General features: G+C 24.7%; 1 protein-coding gene across 1 annotated transcript in view; it reads left to right on the top strand.

The window, feature by feature from the left end:
- LOC112595819 (metabotropic glutamate receptor 2) overlaps nucleotides 1–21,839 on the top strand; it is a gene marked incomplete in the record, with an annotated part of 171,686 nt that overhangs the window by 58,552 nt on the left and 91,295 nt on the right. The window contains 1 exon segment of the mRNA XM_025341183.1: nucleotides 21,170–21,485. Within this exon segment, the coding sequence (XP_025196968.1) occupies nucleotides 21,170–21,485 (316 nt within the window).

Genomic DNA, 21,839 nt, shown 5'->3' on the forward strand with positions numbered 1-21,839 from the left:
TTAAAAAAAAAAAAATGATCATGATAGAATGTTTTGTTTTTTTTTTCAAATATATATTTAGACATTTTTTAATAACTTATTTGTAATAGTTACCTACTTGTGAGTATAGCTTATAGTAGTTTTAACATTTAATTAATTGTTATACAGATAATCATTATTTCGTAATTGTCAACAAGTTTCTAAATTACTGAATCGTATCAAAAATCTGAATCTTAAAGAAATATGTGATTATACAAGTACACTACATTTAATAATTTTATGAAAAACATGTTTTGGATATAATTAACTATATTATTGTTTTCATATAAAAAATAAAATAAAATTATAATGATTTATCAAGAAATATTATATTATTTGAAAAAAAATCTTCTCAGCATAATATAGTGACTTGTATAAATATATCATAGGAATTTAAAATTATAACTACAATACAGTTCAACTAAAATGAACCTATTCTATATATTATATTGTATAAATATACGTAATTTAACTTCATAAATTATGTGATACGTTTAATACAAAATTGAACAAACTTTATAGTTTTTACTTATAAGTAAAATTCTTTTAGTATTTGATATATGATAAATAGTTAATTAAGTTATTTTCTCTAGAAAATCTTAATTAAGATTCATAAATCACAAAAGTGTAATTAAAATTAATTTAGGTATTATGATTTAATTTTTATGTCACTATAAAATGCATAACACTGCAGTTAAAAAAATTATAAATCAAACAAGTTAGGATAGCTCATTTTATACGAGTTTGTTGAATTACCGGTTGCTAAACTTATTTTAATGAAAGAAAATAAAGTATAACTTCATGCACAATTTAAAAATAATTTGTTAATCTTAATACTTTGGTATTTACTTTTACTATTGGCTAGTGTATACATTTATAATACGTACCCATATTTTTATATGTTTTTAATACTGGCTAGTATACACTTACGTTAAATAGAGCTGCTGTGCAATTATTAAATTATTCAATTGTAATTATAAAATATATTTTATATTAATATCAATAATCTTAACTATGCATTGGTAACTATTTAACGAGTTGACACAATGAGAAAAAAGATATTTTACACCGATGTTTAGATACATCAAATTTTAGATGTATTAAGTATAAAAAATAAACATTACACGTATTACAGTTTATTATTTTTATAAGTATGGTAATTTGTACGATTTAAATTATATCGTCACTTTTGTTTTAATAATGAGACAATAGTGGTGTAGTAGACATTTTCCCTTTCAGAAATAATTCGTTAATACTCAAATAAATGTTTTCATTTTTTTGTACAAACGAAGTAAAAGCCCGACTATTGGACCATTTCCTTTTAGTGTCACTTAAATGCCTTGTTGGAGTACATAATATGTACCCAGCTTTGTGGACAAATCCTATCAAGATTGGCAATCAGCCTGCGATGGATTTGATACATCGCTTGGCGAATTGCATTTGTGTTAGAATATTTTGTAATGTGATATATACATTGACGTACGTGACTATGGGATCGGACGCAATGGCTGGAATCCGCAGATCCAGTGATTCCCACTAGGCTGTTGGGAATCGGGGTCCATTGGTCATGGCACATAAGTCAGCCGAGTATGTAAAGACGAACGTACAGCACTTCTTTTGTTACAGAACATTTATTTTTTTTAGTTTTAGTAATATTCAAGCACATCTGATAGGTTATAGTTTGTTTATTAATAAATACGAGTTTTATTAGTAATTAAAAAGTTTCCGTTCGTTAAGTCATCTTGAAAATATCCTTAAACTCCAAACAAGGATTACGTCATGCCGGTACACATAACAATTTAAAACATATACTCACAGAAAATTTATTTAGGTTTACTCTCGCCAAAAAAACGAATACAAATGTAAAATACCCACATATATTTAACACAGTCAAATTATTAGTTCTGTTTTAAATGTTTTTAAACGTCACTGTAGTTAACAAAAATGGGTGAATTTTTATTTCATTTCTTAATTGAAAATAAAATCAAGAATTTAGCCTAGTATGTAACTATATTTTAAGCCAATTCCATAATGAGCTTTATAAATTCAAATTAAAAAAAAAATACTTAGTGATTGTATAACTTGCGGCAAAAATACTATCTTCGACATTTTTTTTTCGACCTTGAGTTTGAGTTTCTAAGATCATTTTTTAGACGTTTGTCTATATAATGTATGGAATCTTTGTGCAAATCTATGTGGATTGTACATTGATATGCTAGTCAGCCAATTTCTTATTTTATTAAATTTATACACACAGCTTTTTAAACTTTATTGGTACTAATTTTAAGGACTTTTAAAAAAAAACTAGTATATTGTCATTGTAGTTCGTCTATTGTGTTTTTGGTTGGAAAAATATTTAAGGATATAAAAATTAAAAATTATTTAGGCAACACACCGAAATACAGGAAATAAATACTATAAAACTATGGTACTATACATATAATTGTTTTAGTACGTATTCTAATCAAAATAAGATTATTGTTATAGCCCGAATTTCGTATATACTTCAGTGTATATTATATTTTTAGCACATAGATCACATGTTTCTAGGTTAATCTAATAATTTATAATTAATTTTTATTTTGGAAAAATAAATTATGTTATTTTAAATCTTCCCTAATACTTGATTGTTGTTGCCTTGATTTTTGAGTATATTTATGTACCATTACACTCATACTACTCATATTTGTTATGATTATAATATCTTAGATTTAGACGATATTAATTTCAAATTGCTATTTATGTAACTAGAAAATTCTATAAGACATATTTCTCAAATACTATATATTGTGTTATAAGTCACAAAGTTAATTGATAGTTTAAAATATTTATTTTTTTTTCAAATTATGTTATATATTTCGGATTTTGAATAATATTAATCTTTTGTGCCGATTCTATTAGTATATGACAATTTTGAATTTTATTTTGATTTGAAAAAAAAAACGTCTTTGATATTGAGTATTTATGATTTTTTACTATTATAATTAAAGAAAAAATGTTAATTTATTTCGTATTTTTTAATTTTTTTTTAGCGCTTTTTAATGATAAAACAACATATTTGTTTATGTTCTATAGTTGAGTCAGAATATACATTATATAACTACAGTAAAGCTTGCTTAAGATACTTTTTAAGGGATCAAATTTCTAGAACGTTTTAAGCAGGAAAGCGTCTTATTGAGGAATGGAAAAAAAATGAAGTGATTGAAATATGGAGTTAATTATTTTATTATTGAATATAATTTAACGAGCAATACACTGATACATTAATTATAATTAAATACATACATATATTTTTTGCTTCTAAATTTAATTTAAAAAAAAATTATTACATATTTTATTATTGTTTATTAAAAAAATGATCTATTTTTGTTTGCTTACGATTCTAACAATGTGTTTCAGCAAGAAAGTTTTTTATTTTGTTAAGATAACCCAACAATTCTTCGACATTTTCTACTAAGGATAATATTTTTCGAATTTCTAATAGGTATTGCAAACCACTTACTAAATCTCATAATACAACGGATTACAGTAAAATATAGTTATAATAAGTAATGATAAAATAGGTATAGCAATAAAATAAAACGATAAGAACAAGCAAACGAGTAAAATTTCTATTTTTAATTTTACGAAACTACTAAAAATTATCGGAATCTGTCGAACAAAAGAGCGTTTTATCCGATGAGATAGAGAAAACTCTAGCGTCTTAACAGGTGGTTTTTACATTGACTAGTATAAGAAATGTCTTGGGACCAACGGAAAATAGCGTCTTATGCGGAAAAGCGTCTTAAGCAAGTTATACTTATATTATTTTTTGCAATTTTTTTATTTTTATGTCATTTTTTCATATTTTTTTATATTATTATCACGTTGTGTTCATTAAAGGTAATTTTTCTTAAAATTAAGATTTTAAAAACAATTTTTACATTTTCAAAAACGTTTGTATTATTATCAATGAAGGCTATAATTATTATGATTAGATATAATGTATATGGGTTTATGCATAGACATATTTTTACATTCAAACATACTTTTATATTAATATCATATCAAATATTATATAGATATTGTATCATACAAATCCAATACATTTTGCTTTTATTTTTCAGGTCTTTATAATACTTTTATTTGGTAATTTTTTGGTACTTTTTTAGATCATAAACATTCTATTTATAATTATTACTATTGATAACAAACTTAATATCTGATAGTTGTATAAATTTTTCTCATTGAAAAAAATATTATAAGAGGTAAATAAACAATTGAGATCATTCTTTATAACTCAGTTCAGGGCCGACTCTAGCTTTTTCAGCGACCAGTGCAAAAATTATTTCGGTGCCCTTCACACTCTTTTTAAACATTAAACAGGAAAAATTAAGGAAATTAGTCAAATTCAAAAAAATATACTTTCTTAGTTTTGTTATTATTGTATAGTAATTATCAATATAAAATATAATTTATTATTTGTAAAATACTTTGTTACAGAGGTACTAAATATAAAAAAAATCTAATGCAAGTTCACTTTTCTTGCTTTTTTATCTGCAAATACTTTAATTAGTTCCGAGAAGTCCAAATTTTGAGCAAAAGCATTTTCAATAATCAGTGTAGCTAGGGATGTCAATATGGCTTGTGCAATATTTGACCTAAGGTAGGTTTTTGTTAACTTAAGTTTGGAGAAACTTCTTTCTCCACTTGCGACTGTGACCGGTATGGTAAACAAAATTCTAGATGAATTCCATATTAAGGGGTATAAATCCTCTAATTGATTTTTTTAAATTAAGTTAAGTACATCGAGGGGTGAATTGCAATCGTTGATTTTGGTGAAGTGTTGTATGCTAATTAATTCGTCGCAAAGAAAAACTGCTTCAATTTCTAACCCATCAGTCAAAGCTATTTGGAGATCAGCGCAATATTTTAGTAATTCATCCTTTTCAAAGCTAGATATTTTACTGAAATTATAAAGACATTTTTCTAAAATTTTCTAATTTTAACGCCTCTCGCGCGCCCCCCTGATTTTGGCGCCCCTGTGCCGTCACACACGTCGATCGTATCTAAAGCCGGCCCTGACTCAGTTAATAAGTTAGAATAAAAATTTGACTATTTTATTTAATTCATAGACTATATTATAATAAGATTTACCCTATTATACAACATATTAAAATATATTATGAAACTTGTAGTACCTCCACTGGGAGGCTTCTACGCTCTATTATATTTACTTTGTTATTTATTTATTTATTTTTACTTTATTCTTCTTCAATTATTCTTATTGTTCTTTTTGAAACAGATTGAATAAAAACATTTAATAAACAAAAAAAAAAAAAAAAAATATTATGAATGTAAAAAAAATACGTTTAAAAACATTTTTATTAAACTCAATTCCAGATATTTCTAAAAATGTTGAATATAAAAACTGGCCTAGTGGTGTATCATCTATAGCAGTAGTTCCCAAACTTTTTTCCGTTAAGGCGCATTATTATTAGTTATTATAAGTCACGGCAAAATGAATTTATTGTTTTCGATTTTACCGATCGCAAAATGGTATAATTATTTTAACAACAAACTTCTCGTTATTTTATTATAATTATATTCCCCCCGTGAAGTTTTTAAATTTTCCCTTGGGGAGAATCCCCCTCCATCTGTATTTGATAATCACTGTCCTAGAGGACAGTGGGCCGTTGTCTTTGGCTGGGTCTTGGGGCCGATGCCTTGTAAGTGGGTACGATTATATCGGTACACAAATATAGTGATGTGACATAATAGGATTATAATATGAGGCGTAGAAGTCATTGCCGTTATTTGGACTTTGTAGTATAACCGTAGGGTAATGTCAGTTAGCATCTCGAATAATATTTAGCATACTGCGTATCTCGTATTATACCTTCATAGTATGTGCCTTATTTGCACGTTGCTCGTTTACGGCGTGTAGTCGTGTTAAATTGGCCTCGCTACCCCATCGGTTGACTATGTATCTACGTGTCGATATTGGGCTCACGCGCAATATTATATATGTTTTTACATTTGTGTTTAAATAGACTGTCGATATTGTTTACAGCCGTGTTAATTAATTCGCAGTTTATCACAACAATTAACAAAAAATAATATTATTTTAGTTTTATAATACGATATGTTTGGTTGCATAATAATTTTATTATGTTAAAAATATTAATATACCGACTACTGAGTATGACCGACATAGCATGTTCTCTGACGGCTGTATTTTCATCGACGATAAGCGATAAACCATTTATAAAAAATGGCAATAATTATTTTCTTATTATTAAATTATGAAAATAAAATAATATGTTTAAAAGTTACAAATATAATATGTAGACTGTAGACTATAGTAGCGTAATAGTTTTAATAAATCGGTCATATCTCAATAATCATTAACGATAAACCGTTTTCTGGGAAAAATAAACATAAAGTTTCGCTAAAAATAGATTAATTAAAATGAGTTGTTACACACATTTCTACGTTCATATCTGACATAATAATCCTACGATAGTATATTAGTACGGTATGAACAGTCAACACGATTATAAAGAAGTAAAGAAAATATTATTTTTAAATAACTTTAACTAATAACTAATTCTTTATAATCGTGTTACTAGGGTATAGTTTTCCTTATGTTTTTGTTAAAATTTTAACAGTGAAATATAAAATAGATTAAAGTTTTCACTATCAAAGTATCAAATTTTAATTTGGTCAGTGGTCAATAATTTTAAAAATTTAGTGTTAAACCAATTTGACCAGTGAGAAGAGGTGCAGAAAAAGCTTGAAATTTATTACTTACTTATTGGAATAAGTTTTTTTTTTAGCTTTAAACATAATATATCAAGATAATGAAGATAACAAAAGTATTAACTATAGTCACAATATCATATTTTTAATAATCAAATTTCAATTATAGTTACTTTTAATATTCAATATTGGTAATTTTATTTGAATACAAATTCAACAGAATAAAAACTATATTTTCATACACTCAATTATAATTTTTACTTAACAATACTATAAAGAACTACAATGATACAAAATACAATGTATAAAGAACTAACCTAAATTCAACTAACTAAATTAAAATTAAAACTTAAATAATTCCAATTTCTATGAAAAATAAATCATAAGTTATTCTCTGACTCTTTTTTATAATTTGCCATTATATTATTTGGTAGTCAAAAAAATATTTTGACTGCTACTCGTCTCTCTTGATCTATACTAATTATGTCTATGTTTAGAGAGTAGAGCCGTTGTTATATATGGGATAATGAACTGGACCCTGCCCAGTCCGGCCTTGCGTATAATGTTTTAAATTGTATTCAAACAAGGTTAAGTTAAGTTTCCAATAATACAACTCATTAACATACATTTTCAGAAGAGCATTACACCTATTTCGATTAGATAATTTAATAATTTAATCATTTTTTTAAATTTATTTCTGTTTTTATTAATAAACTGAAATTAATTAAAATATTGAAACACTAACCAAGTTTATAAAAACAAGAGTTAATTTATTTTAAAGTAATTTGTGGTTTTTTTAATTTCTAACGATAATATTATTTTTAAAACTGACATTATAATTTATAACAAACAATAAGGTATGTTGATAGCTTCTAGAATGTGTGCGAAAGAAGAAATACATTGAGTCAACAGTGTTGTGGTATTATATTAAATAAATGTGTATTTATTTATTTTATGAGAAGCTTATGGATTTTTAATTACTTACCACTTAATACATATTTTATTTATTTTATTTATTATGTATTTCTTTCTGTTTGTCATTATTTTTTGGACAGTAACGATACTTAAATTTTCAACTTTAGGGGTAGTTTCTTGTCTAATCAGTACTTTTGGATATCTAAATAATCCCAGTAATTTTAAAAATAATCACGAAAAACATAGACTAATAATTAAAAAAAAAAAAAAAACCTTAAATTTTACGCGAAACCAATAATTGCTAAAAACAATTTTGTTTCAGTTTAACTAAAAATTAATCATAAATTAATTTTTACTTAATGTTTAAATTATTATTTGATACAGATAATTAAATTAAAAAAAATATAGAATTGTTTTAGCAATAAAGTTAATAGTTTTAGTAATAATTATATTGTAGCAATAAGGTTTAATGTCTATAAAGATATTTGGCTTTTTTTTATTTATGATTACAAAAAAAAAAAATGTTTGCTTAGTTAAAAAAAATACTCGAAAATTTAATTAAAGATTCCATACAAGTTGTATTATTGTTGCTTAAGAATATTTTAGTTTGGTACATAAGCTTGGTTTTTTTTTTTTTTATAAGTACAAGTTAACATTTTGACGGAATTCATTAAAATCATGAACATTGGCAAATAAGTTTGTAGTTGAAAATGTATAAATGTTCAATTTTTATGATTAAGGACTGAAAATAAAATTCAAGGTTTCTCATAACTATTTCATACTGTAACCAAAAAATATACACACAGTTTTTTTATCATTTGTACGAAATTAGATTTTAAAGTGGTAAAGAATAACATTTTAGTTATTTTATTGTAATTTAAAAATCTTATTCTTAGGTACTTAAGACAATTTTAACGTATCATATATTATATACTATTTTTATTCACACAATTTTTAAATATAATATTTTCGACAAAAATGAATTCAGACTTTTCTATTACTATTAGTAAAATAAATTATTTTAATTGTAATATAATATAAAATATATAACTTAGTATTTAATAATATAGACTAATAAACGATTTTCACTTAGAATCGTTTTTTGCATGAAATGGTATGCAATATTTTTATTATTGAATTCAAAATTGACTCATACATTACATAGACTTGTTTTTCAATGATGACTGATGAGGTATACTCGATAACTGTACAGCAAGCGGTAATAATAATATTCATACGCTAATTAAACACAAAATATTTATAATTTGCTCAGATTTTTCATCGTTTTTTTTTTTTCACAACACTTTAAGATATTACTAAGGTCTTTAAAAAACATATTCTATAAAAGAACTATCATTATATTATTTTATAGTTTCCAATTCAATGGTGTGGTATATGAAACTTTGTGAGCTTTACTATGCAAAAAAGTATTTACTGAAGTATTTATGGATCTAAAACAAAAAAGTTCAGTGATTTCGCTTGAAACCTCAAATACAAGAATAGATAGTTTATATTTAAATTTTGTTAAAATGAAATATAGAAGTATCTTTATTATCATTATTCTTTAGAGAATTTCATAAAATTGAAATTCTCGTATAATAGCAACCCAGGCGTCAAGAACGTGCATGCATGTGCGTATATATAGTGTCCTCATACAAATATAATGTAATCTTCTATTTTTCTTCCGTTACATTTCTGCTGTTTTTTCTTCCTTGGGGTGTATTTTGATTTTTATATATAAATATATTTATTTATCATAACTGTATTCTTTGTGCGTAAATAATATCATATGCTAACTAAAAAATAATATAAAAAACACTACCCCTTTATTTTTTTTGCTTGAAAATACGTACAAATGTCAATGTACTCAGAACAAGAATAATAGAGATATCGAAAATGCCTATTATAATGCCCAAAAACGATAGATGCAGTAAAATGTTAAAGTTTTTTTTTTTTTTTTACCATAAGATATTAAATAATATAAGAACGAAAAATATTGTAATAGCTAAGTAAAAGTCTTTTTTGCCAATAATTTATTACATGGGTGGTGAAGTGATTTATTTCTAAATAATGTAAGTTAATAATTTACGTGCTGGTTTTTATTTCAGTAAATAAAACATTTTACATTTTATAATAATTAAATATTGATTTTTATATAATTAGTATTTTCAACAAAATTTTTGTAGGTAACGAATACTGATAATTTATTAATTTAAATTACCTGACACTTACTCCGTTACCTATGCTCAATGTACGTATTTTCAGAATATTACAAAAAAAAAAATTGCTATTTCATACTTTCAACAAGTTTATTTATTACTAGTTTTTAATTTAATTTCTTTAGTTTATAATATTATATTTTAATTCGTTTTTGGTAGTTTGAGTGACCGTAAATATAATTTATTTATTAATGGAAATTACATCGATATGCTCTTAAAATGTTTTGTTGAAATTAATTTTGATTTAGTAAAATTATTATTGTTTTTATTTTAAATACATTTCTAAAAGTTAAAAAAGATACTATTATACATACTGTAATAATGTTTTGTTTTTTTTTCAAGTTTTTGCATTGTATTATTTAAAGTTGTCGTTTTTCGAATTATATTACAGGAGTATATTTTCTTATATATTATTTATTACTCACAAAATAATTTGTTGGCTTCATGTTTTTACTTCATTTACGCATAATATATCTTGAACTATTAAATTATCTTCATGGTGTATACTTAATCATCTGGAAACAGTAATAGCACGATTTTACAATACATAAAAATAAGTTATCTGTTTAAAATTATGATCGTAATAATAGTTATTATAACACATGTTGCGTTTTATAGAGTAATATAATATATTTTATATGATAGAGATTTATCAATTATTTTGTAATAATGTTATAGATAACCCAATTTTATTAGTTTTATTCTTTGAAATATTTGTATATAAAAAAATTTAACTTAGTTTTTTTGGTTCTATTTTAAAAGTAAAATAATATAATTATTCATAAATAAATGTTATTTATATATGATAAAACGATTAAGTTAGAGACCGATCGACACGGTTTTATAATGGATAGAGTGAAGTGACATGATATATTACAGTATTTAATCAATATTAGATTGATTAGGTTTAATATAAAACAGTAATTATAACATATAAATACAAAATATTCTTCATAAGGTTTTTTCTTTAGTATATAAATTAAATTAATTTTTTAACTATAATTTATCATCATAATATTTTTATGGATATTATACCTATTATTGTTTAAAGTATTAAATAACATTTTCCTCAAAGTTATTTTAAAATGTTTATTCTGAAATTACATTTTTCCGAATACTTGTTACAGATTTACGTACAGTTTAAAAATTATATTTAAATAATTGTTACTTAAAAACAGGTAGATAGTGTTTATTTGTCATCAAATTTTCTTGTTATTAAAATTAGGCTCAATTTGTTACGATTATTTAATTTAAATTTTGTACGTTGTAACTTTAAAACCACAGCCTATATTTTGTGTACAACTTAAACTTTTAACAACCGAACAAAACGGGATAAGAACAAGGAAGATTAGCTTCATTCGTATCGTTTCAAAAGACTAGAACAGTTTTGTATTATTATGAAAAGTTTAAAAACAGTAATAAATCAACGCATTCAAAAAGCCATTCATACTTAGTTCAGTTAAAATCTTTACTACTTTGATTTTTTAAACATTTAACGCAGTTATTTAGTTTTGGTTTAAGTGTGTTTCAAACAATTATTAAATAAAAATAAAAAATAACCGTATAAAAATAATTCCCACATAAAATGTTTGATCGATATTCGATATACATAGGTAGGCACTAAGTTTCTGTAGAATATATTTTGAATTTTATACTGTAATAAAGAGTATTACTAAAAAGAGAAAAAAAATTATTATAAAGTCAATACGTTCCATACTTTTCTAAGATTCTCAATAGAAATTTAAGTAAAAATAAATCAACTATAATTTTATAAAGTATATTACAACATATTATTTGCTGAATATAACAGTAGATGTATTAGCCAAATAAAAAATATTTTCGATCAGAACAAATCGTATGTTGTTTTCATATTGTAATGTTTGAATACGACAATTTAATTTGTAAGTAAGTCAAAAATATTAAAAAATTAGGATAATTGAGTATCTTGCAAAATGAGAACCGACATTGTTTTTTTATAAGTGCGAAGGTGATCTATTAAAATTGTGTGGAATACCACCGTCGACGGCTGTTGCTAATTTATATTTATGACGACGCCATCAACCTTTGATACTGGTCACGGTGCCGCCATCCGATTCGATCAAGGTATATACAGAGTGATTCACCAAGAGCGCTTACTCTTGTATATTAAATTTAAATAATGCATTTATTTAAATTCAGATTTTTGGAATTTTTTAAGTATATTTAACATGATATTTTCAAATTCTTGAGATTTTTTTGCATTACTTAAAAAGTGTCCCACATAGTGATAACAATTTTTGTTTTTCTAGCATTTTTTTTATTATAAATTATTTAGTTGAAAATATTTATGTACTTTAATTCAAAATGTTAATAATTTATAGATTTATACTTATTAAAATGATTACACTAAAGATAATTTAGTATAGTGCTTAAAAATTGTTTCACAAAAATATAAAACTATTGTGATATTAGATTTAGTATTTATACACTTAGAGCTATTAAAAATAAATTATAAATATTAATAAATTAACATTAAGAATTGAAAAGCATTTTAAAATTAATCCAGTCTCCATATATTTTAAATCCAAATCCATTATCATGGATTTATTATCTTTAGTACATAAAATTATATGTCTTAAAAACTATTTATTTGTTCAAATTTTCATTTTGAAATGTTAAAATTTTCACTAAAGTTAAGTTATCTGCAAAATAATTTAGAAGAGTCCTTAGAGAGTTCTTATTTAAAAAAAAAAAAAAAAAAAAAAAAAAAACAGAAGACTGTTTCTCTACAAGATTATCCTTAAGTTTTACAAAAATATCTTATGCATTTGAAAGTATGGTATTGAGAATATATTTTAAATAATTCCAAAAATCAAATTTTGAATAATCGCATTATTGAAGAAGAAAAAAAGAGTAAGCACGGTTGGTGAATCTCTCTGTATATACACATTTAACTTCTCAAAGATACGTAGCAATTTGGATATTGGTTATTCGACTAATCGCGTATCCACTATGCGACATTTTCAGGTAGTTTTAATGGATGGAACGGGGCCTTAACGGCGAGGGTTGAACCACGCTACTCTTCAACGCGCCGTAGGTATAGGAATTTCTAATTTTGTCCTCCGACCACAGCGCGTCGTCAATTTTTATGGGTACTAGTTAAAATATAATAATATTGTGAAAAAAATGAGATACGTGAACCTATTAATATATTGCTGTAACGGCAAGAGTTTTTGACTGACGATGATGGTTTTTATGCGTCGAATTAAGTATATGCGTACCTTACCTGTTTATATAATATTATGTGGACCGCAAGAAATACAGATCACACGTTTAAGGTATTTTTTTTTTCATTTTGAGTTAATATCTTTTTCTCGTGAAGTCTGTAATACACACGAGCAATTTTACCGGTCTGTATACCATATTATATATATATGTATATATATATATATATTATAATAAAATATTTAGGATTAGAAATTTAAGCCGATAAGTTTGTATACTAAAATATATTTACACACATTTATGTGCTTAAAGTAAGAACAATATATGCACTAAAAATAGTTAATACCTATTAATTATGTACTAAAAAAAGTTTCATATACATTAAAAAAATAATACCCCGAGTTTTTCTTATGCATAGTAGTAAATTTAAATTAAGCATACTTCACTATTGAGTAGTGGGCCACTATAATCATGGATATGTTAAATTTGAATTTAAAATGACAAATAGAAACATATAAAAACCGATTTTTTTTTTTTTTTTATGGATAAAATACCATTCATTTGTTACTTGTAACAAATAAATATTATTTAGCATTTTATAATATAAGTATTTTATTTATTATTATAGGCTATAATACACTATAACGAACTCATTATTTCATTATTATCAATAATATTATATATTGCATTATTGCATACATTGTATATGTAAAAACGTAAATATGTACTTATGTTTTTAAAACCTTCAAATATTGAAATTTTGGTATTCAGTAAAATTAATTTATTGATCCATTAGAAAAATTCAGGTTAAATGTCAAGTCCTGCACATTTAAAGCTCTCCTTTGCCATCCAACTACTATTATTAACGCTGGTCTACACAAATCTCGTTTGATGTGCCAAGTTTAATTTCACCGGCATAATGTCGGTATGCCATTCGTTGCGTGTGCAGTATAATATAAGGTGCATATTATTATACATATATTATACATAAAGGGTTTCCTGCTGTTAGCTCGTGCGCGTGTGTTAGAGAGTTGCGGTCACGGCCCTTTTCGGTTGACTCGTTTAGATCGTATATACTACAAGACTGTGAATACATTTTTAATCTCCCCATCGTCATACCGCTTTAACCACAAGTTGACAGAAACGATTCCCGACTCATTTTAAGCTCACATCGTGCTCTGGAATTATTATCTGTATATATTCGTAATGTACTTTTTCGTTCTCATTGCAGGAATATGGTATATTGGTTTTTAAATCACCAGGTATGTGCTTCATAAGGTTCATACAGGAAGTTCTTTCGTCAAATATCTTTAAAATTTCTTTTTTTGCATCACGGCTGTAGCTTCCGGAAAACCGAATTACCGAGCTTGTTTTTTATCCAATTCATCGGATAAAAAGTCAGAAAATTACTTATCTTTCCTATCTGATCTCCGTCCAGCTAAAATTAACCGTTCCTTATAACCCTATGCCATGCATTTAAAAATTCTCCCCAGATCACATCAGTTGCTTTTAAACTCTCTTGTCTTATAAGTAACTCCTCCAGAAACGCTCAAGTTAGTAGAACAATACGTTCTGCTGACGACTAAAACGGATCATTCGCTCTTCCTTTGTAATGTTTCAAAACAACCAAATTTATTCCGTTAAATATTTTTAATTACAGTATTCACACTTGCCAAATCTATCTAAACACTTGTCATTTAGGGACCTTATTAAAATTAATAAATATGGATCGGCTGTTAAATGAATTATGAAACTGCATTGATAATAATACATATGTTCGAAATACGTCGAATTCGAGTTTTGAATTTAGGTGATGTGGCGGCGGTAAAAGTAAAGTGTCATGGTGTGACGCTTAAAAATGAGAAGTTCGAACTTGATCCATCAATCGTAGTTTTTGTATTACAAATATACATATATTATGAATATACACATACGAAAGAATTTCCCCACGGGCAGGAAGAAAACACGCAACGAATCACACGCGACGGTGGTAAAAGTTTGTCATCGATAATGACGTTTTTGCGCGTATGGAACTAATCATATATTATGCATATATTTGCCTCAAATACGAGATTATATGGACGTTTTAAATTTGTATTTTTAATATTTATAACTTAGTTGAAATATTGGTGTATCTAATCTATAAATATATAAAATTGAGTTTTAATGTGTGAAAAGATAATCGTTTAAGTCGTTTAAGTAATAAAACGCAAAATGTTAAGTCATCACTATTATCACTTCTCATCTCACAAAATTATTATCTGGTAAATCTAACTCAAGTTATTATTGTAATACTGTTTTCTTCAATAGTTGTATAATATTTGTTTTTAAATATTAAAATTTTTAGGACGTCACCTTTGGGAAACTTCCTAACTCATGCCTCCTGATTCTTTTCAATAAAAAATGTTATCATAACACGCATAGTGTATCTTATACAGATTGTAATTTTTTATATTTTAAATAGCTATAAAAAAAAAAAGAAGTATTAAAATATTTAAGTGTTAAAATAAATCACAAATAATATTATAAAATTAAAAAAACAACAAAAATCTTTTAATTATTATAATATATGAGTGACCATATATGAAGAATGAAGATAGTTATCGTTATAAGATACTATAGACTACGTCCACCGAGTTTTTACGATATGTGAATTTTGATGCTGTACCGTTTCACGCGCAAACAACAATAACGATACATATCCATTCGTTTAATCTAGTTAATGTTATTGCATCGTTGATTACGCTTATTGTAATGAGTTGAATCATTCCGAGTAGGATTATTATTTTGTAATATACAAAATAATAAGCCTACAATTTCTATTGTTACTGACCGACCTAATCGATTTTTTGACTTTTATTAATGAGTATCTAAAACAATTCTACGACGTATATTGATGAGGGCTGGTTTTATACCAGATCTAATCCCTTCAATATACATTGTTGTATATTTCATTCTTATGATTTATTTGTAATGTGTGGAGTCCTAAGCCCATGTCGAAGTTACATTACATTTTATATTATATGAAATATCAAAACATGTAGTACTGTACTAGTATAGAATATTAGGTTTTGACGAATAACTAATAAACTATAAAACTCATCTTGTTGAACCGATAGAAAATAATAAGATGAATTGAAATTTATAAAATAAAAATGTATTCATGTATTCATATCACTGGGCTACTAGCCATATATTGATACAGGTTTTAATTTCAGAAGCCTCAATTATGTAAAAAACAACAGCTAGTTCTAATCTGATTTCGATTTCGATGTCGGTCATAGCTGCAAGTGCTAATAATTATGGTCACGCTCATAGTTCAATTTTACCCGTCTTAAGCCTATTGCGTACGTGCGCCGTTAGTTCATATAGTTACGCGCGTATTTGTGTAAATAAATACTGTAAAGGGATAGTATACATTGCGTGTGTATAAGAATAAAATACGGTTACGACTGTTTGATTGACCCTCCATAGTCTACGGATTTTCATTCCTGACGGGGAAGTCTGAGACATTTACACACACGACAGTGTCTAAATTATTAAGCTCCTCGTGTTAGTATTCCGCCTGAATTGACAGTGACAACGAACCGTATTCGCGCATTCGCACTTTGGTGTGTTTAAAAGATGTCATCACCGTCACAACGAGATTCTTTTTTATCGTTTGCCATAAAAGTTGTGTCATTATCTTTCTCTCTCTTTCTAAAAATAAATAAATACATATGACACATACACATAAATGTGCGTCCGCTTAATGTTTTTTTTTTGCTTTTTGGGTCTTACCGATGATAATGTAATAATAAAACACAAAATCACACAATATGAGTAACCGAGCAATTTGCGTTATTCGAACGTTGTCATATGAAATAAAATATTTTTTCGTAAACGATTGTTTTTATTATTATTATTATTATTTATTGTTAAGAAAAAAAATCTTATGGTATATTATTCCGTAATAACGTAACTGCGTGTGAACGTGTGTCGAATAAAAATATATGTATATATTTACATACCTATATATTTTAATTGTACTATAAATAATTTATTATACTACGAAAGTTATTATTCAGAGTGCGTTCAAAATATAGTGTACAAGAAAACAAGTCAACACACTAAAAGTTACAGCCTAATCAAGTTTACGTGAAAATCCATATTGATAGGAAATGACAATGGTTGTTTATATTTATAATGAAATACATATAAGTATACCAATCAACGGAATTGCAGAAATTATCGTTATTTGATGATGAGTATTCGCCATTAAAAAAGTAATAATAGTACCTATATTTAATTTTATTATCCAAAAGTTTTTTTTTTTGCTTCTAGTAAAAAAATATTACAGCTTTGATTACATTTATGATATTTTCGTTAAAATGTTAAATTATATATTTGATAATTTCATGATATAGCCGTAGACTGTATATTATATACATATAACTGAAAAAAGATTTTTTTTTTTATTAAAATAAATAATATTTACAATCTGTGTTTAACATCACAATAAGTAAATTGGATAATTAATGTACACGCTTAACTCGAATGATATAGAGGGAAAAAAAAGATAAAATATAATGATAATATTAATCATAATAATAATATGTATAATGTTGTCTAAACTATAATACAAGTTACACAAATATATTAAATATTGGAAATTGGATTTAGATAATAATTATGTGAAATTAATTGTTAGGTTTAATTATAAATGAATTGAGAAAGGAAAGTAGAGAGTTTACAGAGTTATTATTTTAGTCAGAGAACTAAAAATTTATCTGAAAAACTAAACTTTTCTTTATGTTGCAAAAAAAAATAAATTGTACGATAATAACCTGAGATTTTATAAAATTATGAAAAATATAAACAATAGATATCATTATTTTGTTGTTTATGTATGATATAAATATAATAATGACTTTCAAAAAATATTTTTCTTTGTCATCCATTTATTTTTTTTATAATTTATTCTTGAATGTCTTACACTCTTACTCGTTTACATTATATTCTAACATTATGTACCTATTCACAGTAAGTTATATTATAAGATTTACGAACTCAAAAAGTTCAAGGATGCAGTTTAATACAAATTAAAATATAGTTAAAAATAATCATTGAAATATTTTTATTTTAACCTATTTAGAAATATTCATTGTAGGTTATATTTATAATAGTTTTGCTAGCGTGCAAGGATAATTTTTCAAGTATACAAGATACAACATTAAGTTTATAATGTAGGTTGATTTATTTTTCTTTGTTTGAAAGCAGTATAGATAATATAAAATACAACATGTATATTTGATAAATCATGATTTATATCGAGTTCTGTAAATTATTGATATTATTTTAGAAAAATAGATTAAAACTATTTGATAAATATCTACTTAAAACATATTTAAATAATGATTACAGCGTTTAATGCGCAATAGTTGCTCTACAATTTTATTTATGTGCATTGTGTATACATTTGTATATCTTTACCCATTCATATTAAACATTTAAATATATTATATGTACTATCTAGATATAGGTAAGTATAAATTTATAATTTTGATATTTATACATTGAAACAATATAATAGAATATACTGAAATTTAAAAAGTAATAACTAATTTACTATTAACACATTAACGTACAATTAATTTGATTCTTATCGCAATAAATAAAATAGCGTGCCTATAATATTTAGATTAACATTTAATAATTCATTTTTAAAAATATTACTAATAAATATTTATATATTTCACATATTTATTTATATTCAACAATTAATTTGCCAGAATTAATAATTGCACGTTTGATTTATTACTTATATTTTATCTTATTTTTATACGCCTCAATTTCTACGATCATTAGCGTATCTAATAAACACGTTACCTACATTTAATTTAATATTAAATTAAGTTTAAATATAATTCATAATAAACTATTTATTCTGCTATGACCTTTATATTACAATGTGTAATTATATAGTTCATTATTTTTCAATTTGTCTTTATGCATAAATACATTTTCTTGGAAATGCAATTATAAATTTGTCTAAATTAAACAAATTAAATACATTTTAAACGAAACTACGACTATACTGGAATACTGATTTAGGATTTAGAAATTATAAATAATTTAAATAATAGATCCACTAAACCATCATATATTATAATAATAAATTAAAATATTCAATTTGATCTCATTCACAAAAGAACAAAGTTACATGTTCCCCTGAACGTAAAATAAGTATATATTAATAAAAATGTATGTTAAAAAAAAAAAATTTCAATATTGTTTAGAGCTTAGCCTGTAATATTAATATTATCAATATAAAGTTATTATTCGATTTTATTATTTATATGAATATACTCGGAAATGTATATTCATGTTTGTATAATGTTCAAATTATAATTATGCCTAATGGTATATTAGATGTGTTATTACCTATGTTACTGTATTTTCTGAACTGTTTAAAATATTTAATTTTTAATTAATTATGTTTTCACAGATCAGTTTATTTTATTATTTTTACTTTTCTTTTTATGTACTTGTATACTCATAATATAACTTTTGTCGATTGGCTTAAATTATTTAGTTACTTTATAAATTTAGTACAAATTGATTTAAAATAATTGCTAATACCTACAAAATGTTACAACATCTATGAAATATTTAATTCTAAATAGCACCAATAGATGATAATTATTATTATAGTTAATATTATAGAAGATAGGGAATAACATTATTTATTTTTAAATTGATTTAAAAATGACTAGATGTATCTAGCTATTTTTGAAATTAAAAAAAAAAAAAACTATAGACTATTGTAGTAAAAATTACTAAGTTTTTAAAAATTAAAAAAAAGCGGAAAAACCATTTTGCTGTACAGTATTCTTTGAGTGTATCTTTTCATTGACAAGGACGTTGTAATGGATGTGTTAAATTTGAATTCAATAATAAATCATTACATATGATGAAAAACGATTCTGAACAAATGCGTTTTAACATCCTATATTTCTAAAGACATTCGATTATATTATATATATTATTTAATATTTTTTTTTTTTTAGTAATATAGTAGTTAGAAGTTAAAAGTTTTTTATCCAATAATAATCAAATCTTTAATTTAATAAAATAGTTTTTTTTTTTTTTATTTAATCATCCTTTTATTTTATTTTTAAATATTATAATTGTAAATAACATATATTTAATTTTAAATTGCAAAAGGGGTGATCCTTAAGTTGTGTGGACAAAACCTCTGGGATGGTTTAGATTTATCAACCACCCGTCTTGACTTTCCAGAAGGTTGATGAGTAACTTGAGCCGGGGTAATGAATACTAAGTAATAATTATAATTATATTAGTTCATAGCATATTATTAGCTTGCACTAAAATATAAACTATGTAACGAAAAACGGGTGGTGTCCTTCGTGCACTAAAATTATTGTGTTATCAGTACATCTAAGTTGAAAAATGACAAAAGTTGCTCAAGTTGAAATATTAAGAAAAAGAAACACGTAGTTTTTACGTCACATCAGGGGAAATACTGTAAATCATATTATAAATGTATTTATTAATTAATAATCGGCTCCACAGTAGCAAGCAAATTATTGTAATTATTTATTATAATTTAATAAAAATAAAATTTTGTTTAAAATGTATACCATTCAAATTTTATCATTATTCTTTCAACCTTAAAAAAAAATCTAGCTGAAGCAGTTTGAATAAGTTAATGACATAATCTAATTATTTTAAATATTTTATTATGTATAGTTAATAATAATATACAGTATACAGAATAGCAAAGAGTTTCAAGTCCGATTAAATCATGAGTTAGAATTATGATAAAATATATAATAATATCATTATTTATGTTTGAAATATTAAATTTTTTTAAATTTTGTATTTCAAATACTTATAATAAAAATCGTTACTGTGTGTTTTTGGAATTATTTGATTTCAGTAAAAACAACTCACAAGAAAATTATTATTTGATATATATTATTTTTTTTAATATCACTTCAAATTGAAGATAATCATCTAAATCTAATTTTTTTATATTCTTATACAGTTTAATTGCATTTTTTTTTTAGGTTTCATTTTGGTCAACAAGTCCTGAACTAAGTAATAAACAACGTTTCGAGTACTTCACACGAACTATACCATCAGATCTTTACCAAGTAAAGGTAATGGTAGAAATTGTTCGGAGACTTGGCTGGAGTTACATATCAATTATATACGAAGAGTCCAGTTATGGCATTAAAGCTTTTGAAGAATTAGAGAAATTGATGCCCAAGTACAATATTTGTATTGCTGTAAAGGAAAAACTAGTAAAAGATTCAGGCGTGGCAGAAGAAAAAGCTTATGATGATATTGTTATTAAGCTTCTCAGCAAACCAAAGGCTAAGGGTAAGAGCTTTTAACTATAATTTATGTGTATAAGTTTCATTTAAAAATAATTCAATTTTATGTATATAATAATTAAATATATTATTGTATACATATATGTATAAATGTTCAATTACATTTCAAAAGGTTTTTTAAAGCGGTTTGATACTTTGGTAATTATACTCTTAGATCAAGGTTGGGAAAATTAATTGTTTTGATTTTTAGATATAATTTTTAATTCTTGTATTTTATTACAAACATGAAAGTCTTGGGCAACTTATTAATCCAAGTATTCGCCTGAATAATTCATTTAGGAAGTAGTTGTTTTTAATTAGTTGATAGTAGGTATTAATTATATTTTAAGGTAATATGTCA

This window comes from Melanaphis sacchari, unplaced genomic scaffold (assembly GCF_002803265.2).
Source record: "Melanaphis sacchari strain LSU unplaced genomic scaffold, SCAv2.0 Contig2_pilon_pilon, whole genome shotgun sequence".
In the NCBI taxonomy this organism is placed as follows: Eukaryota; Metazoa; Arthropoda; class Insecta; order Hemiptera; family Aphididae; genus Melanaphis; species Melanaphis sacchari.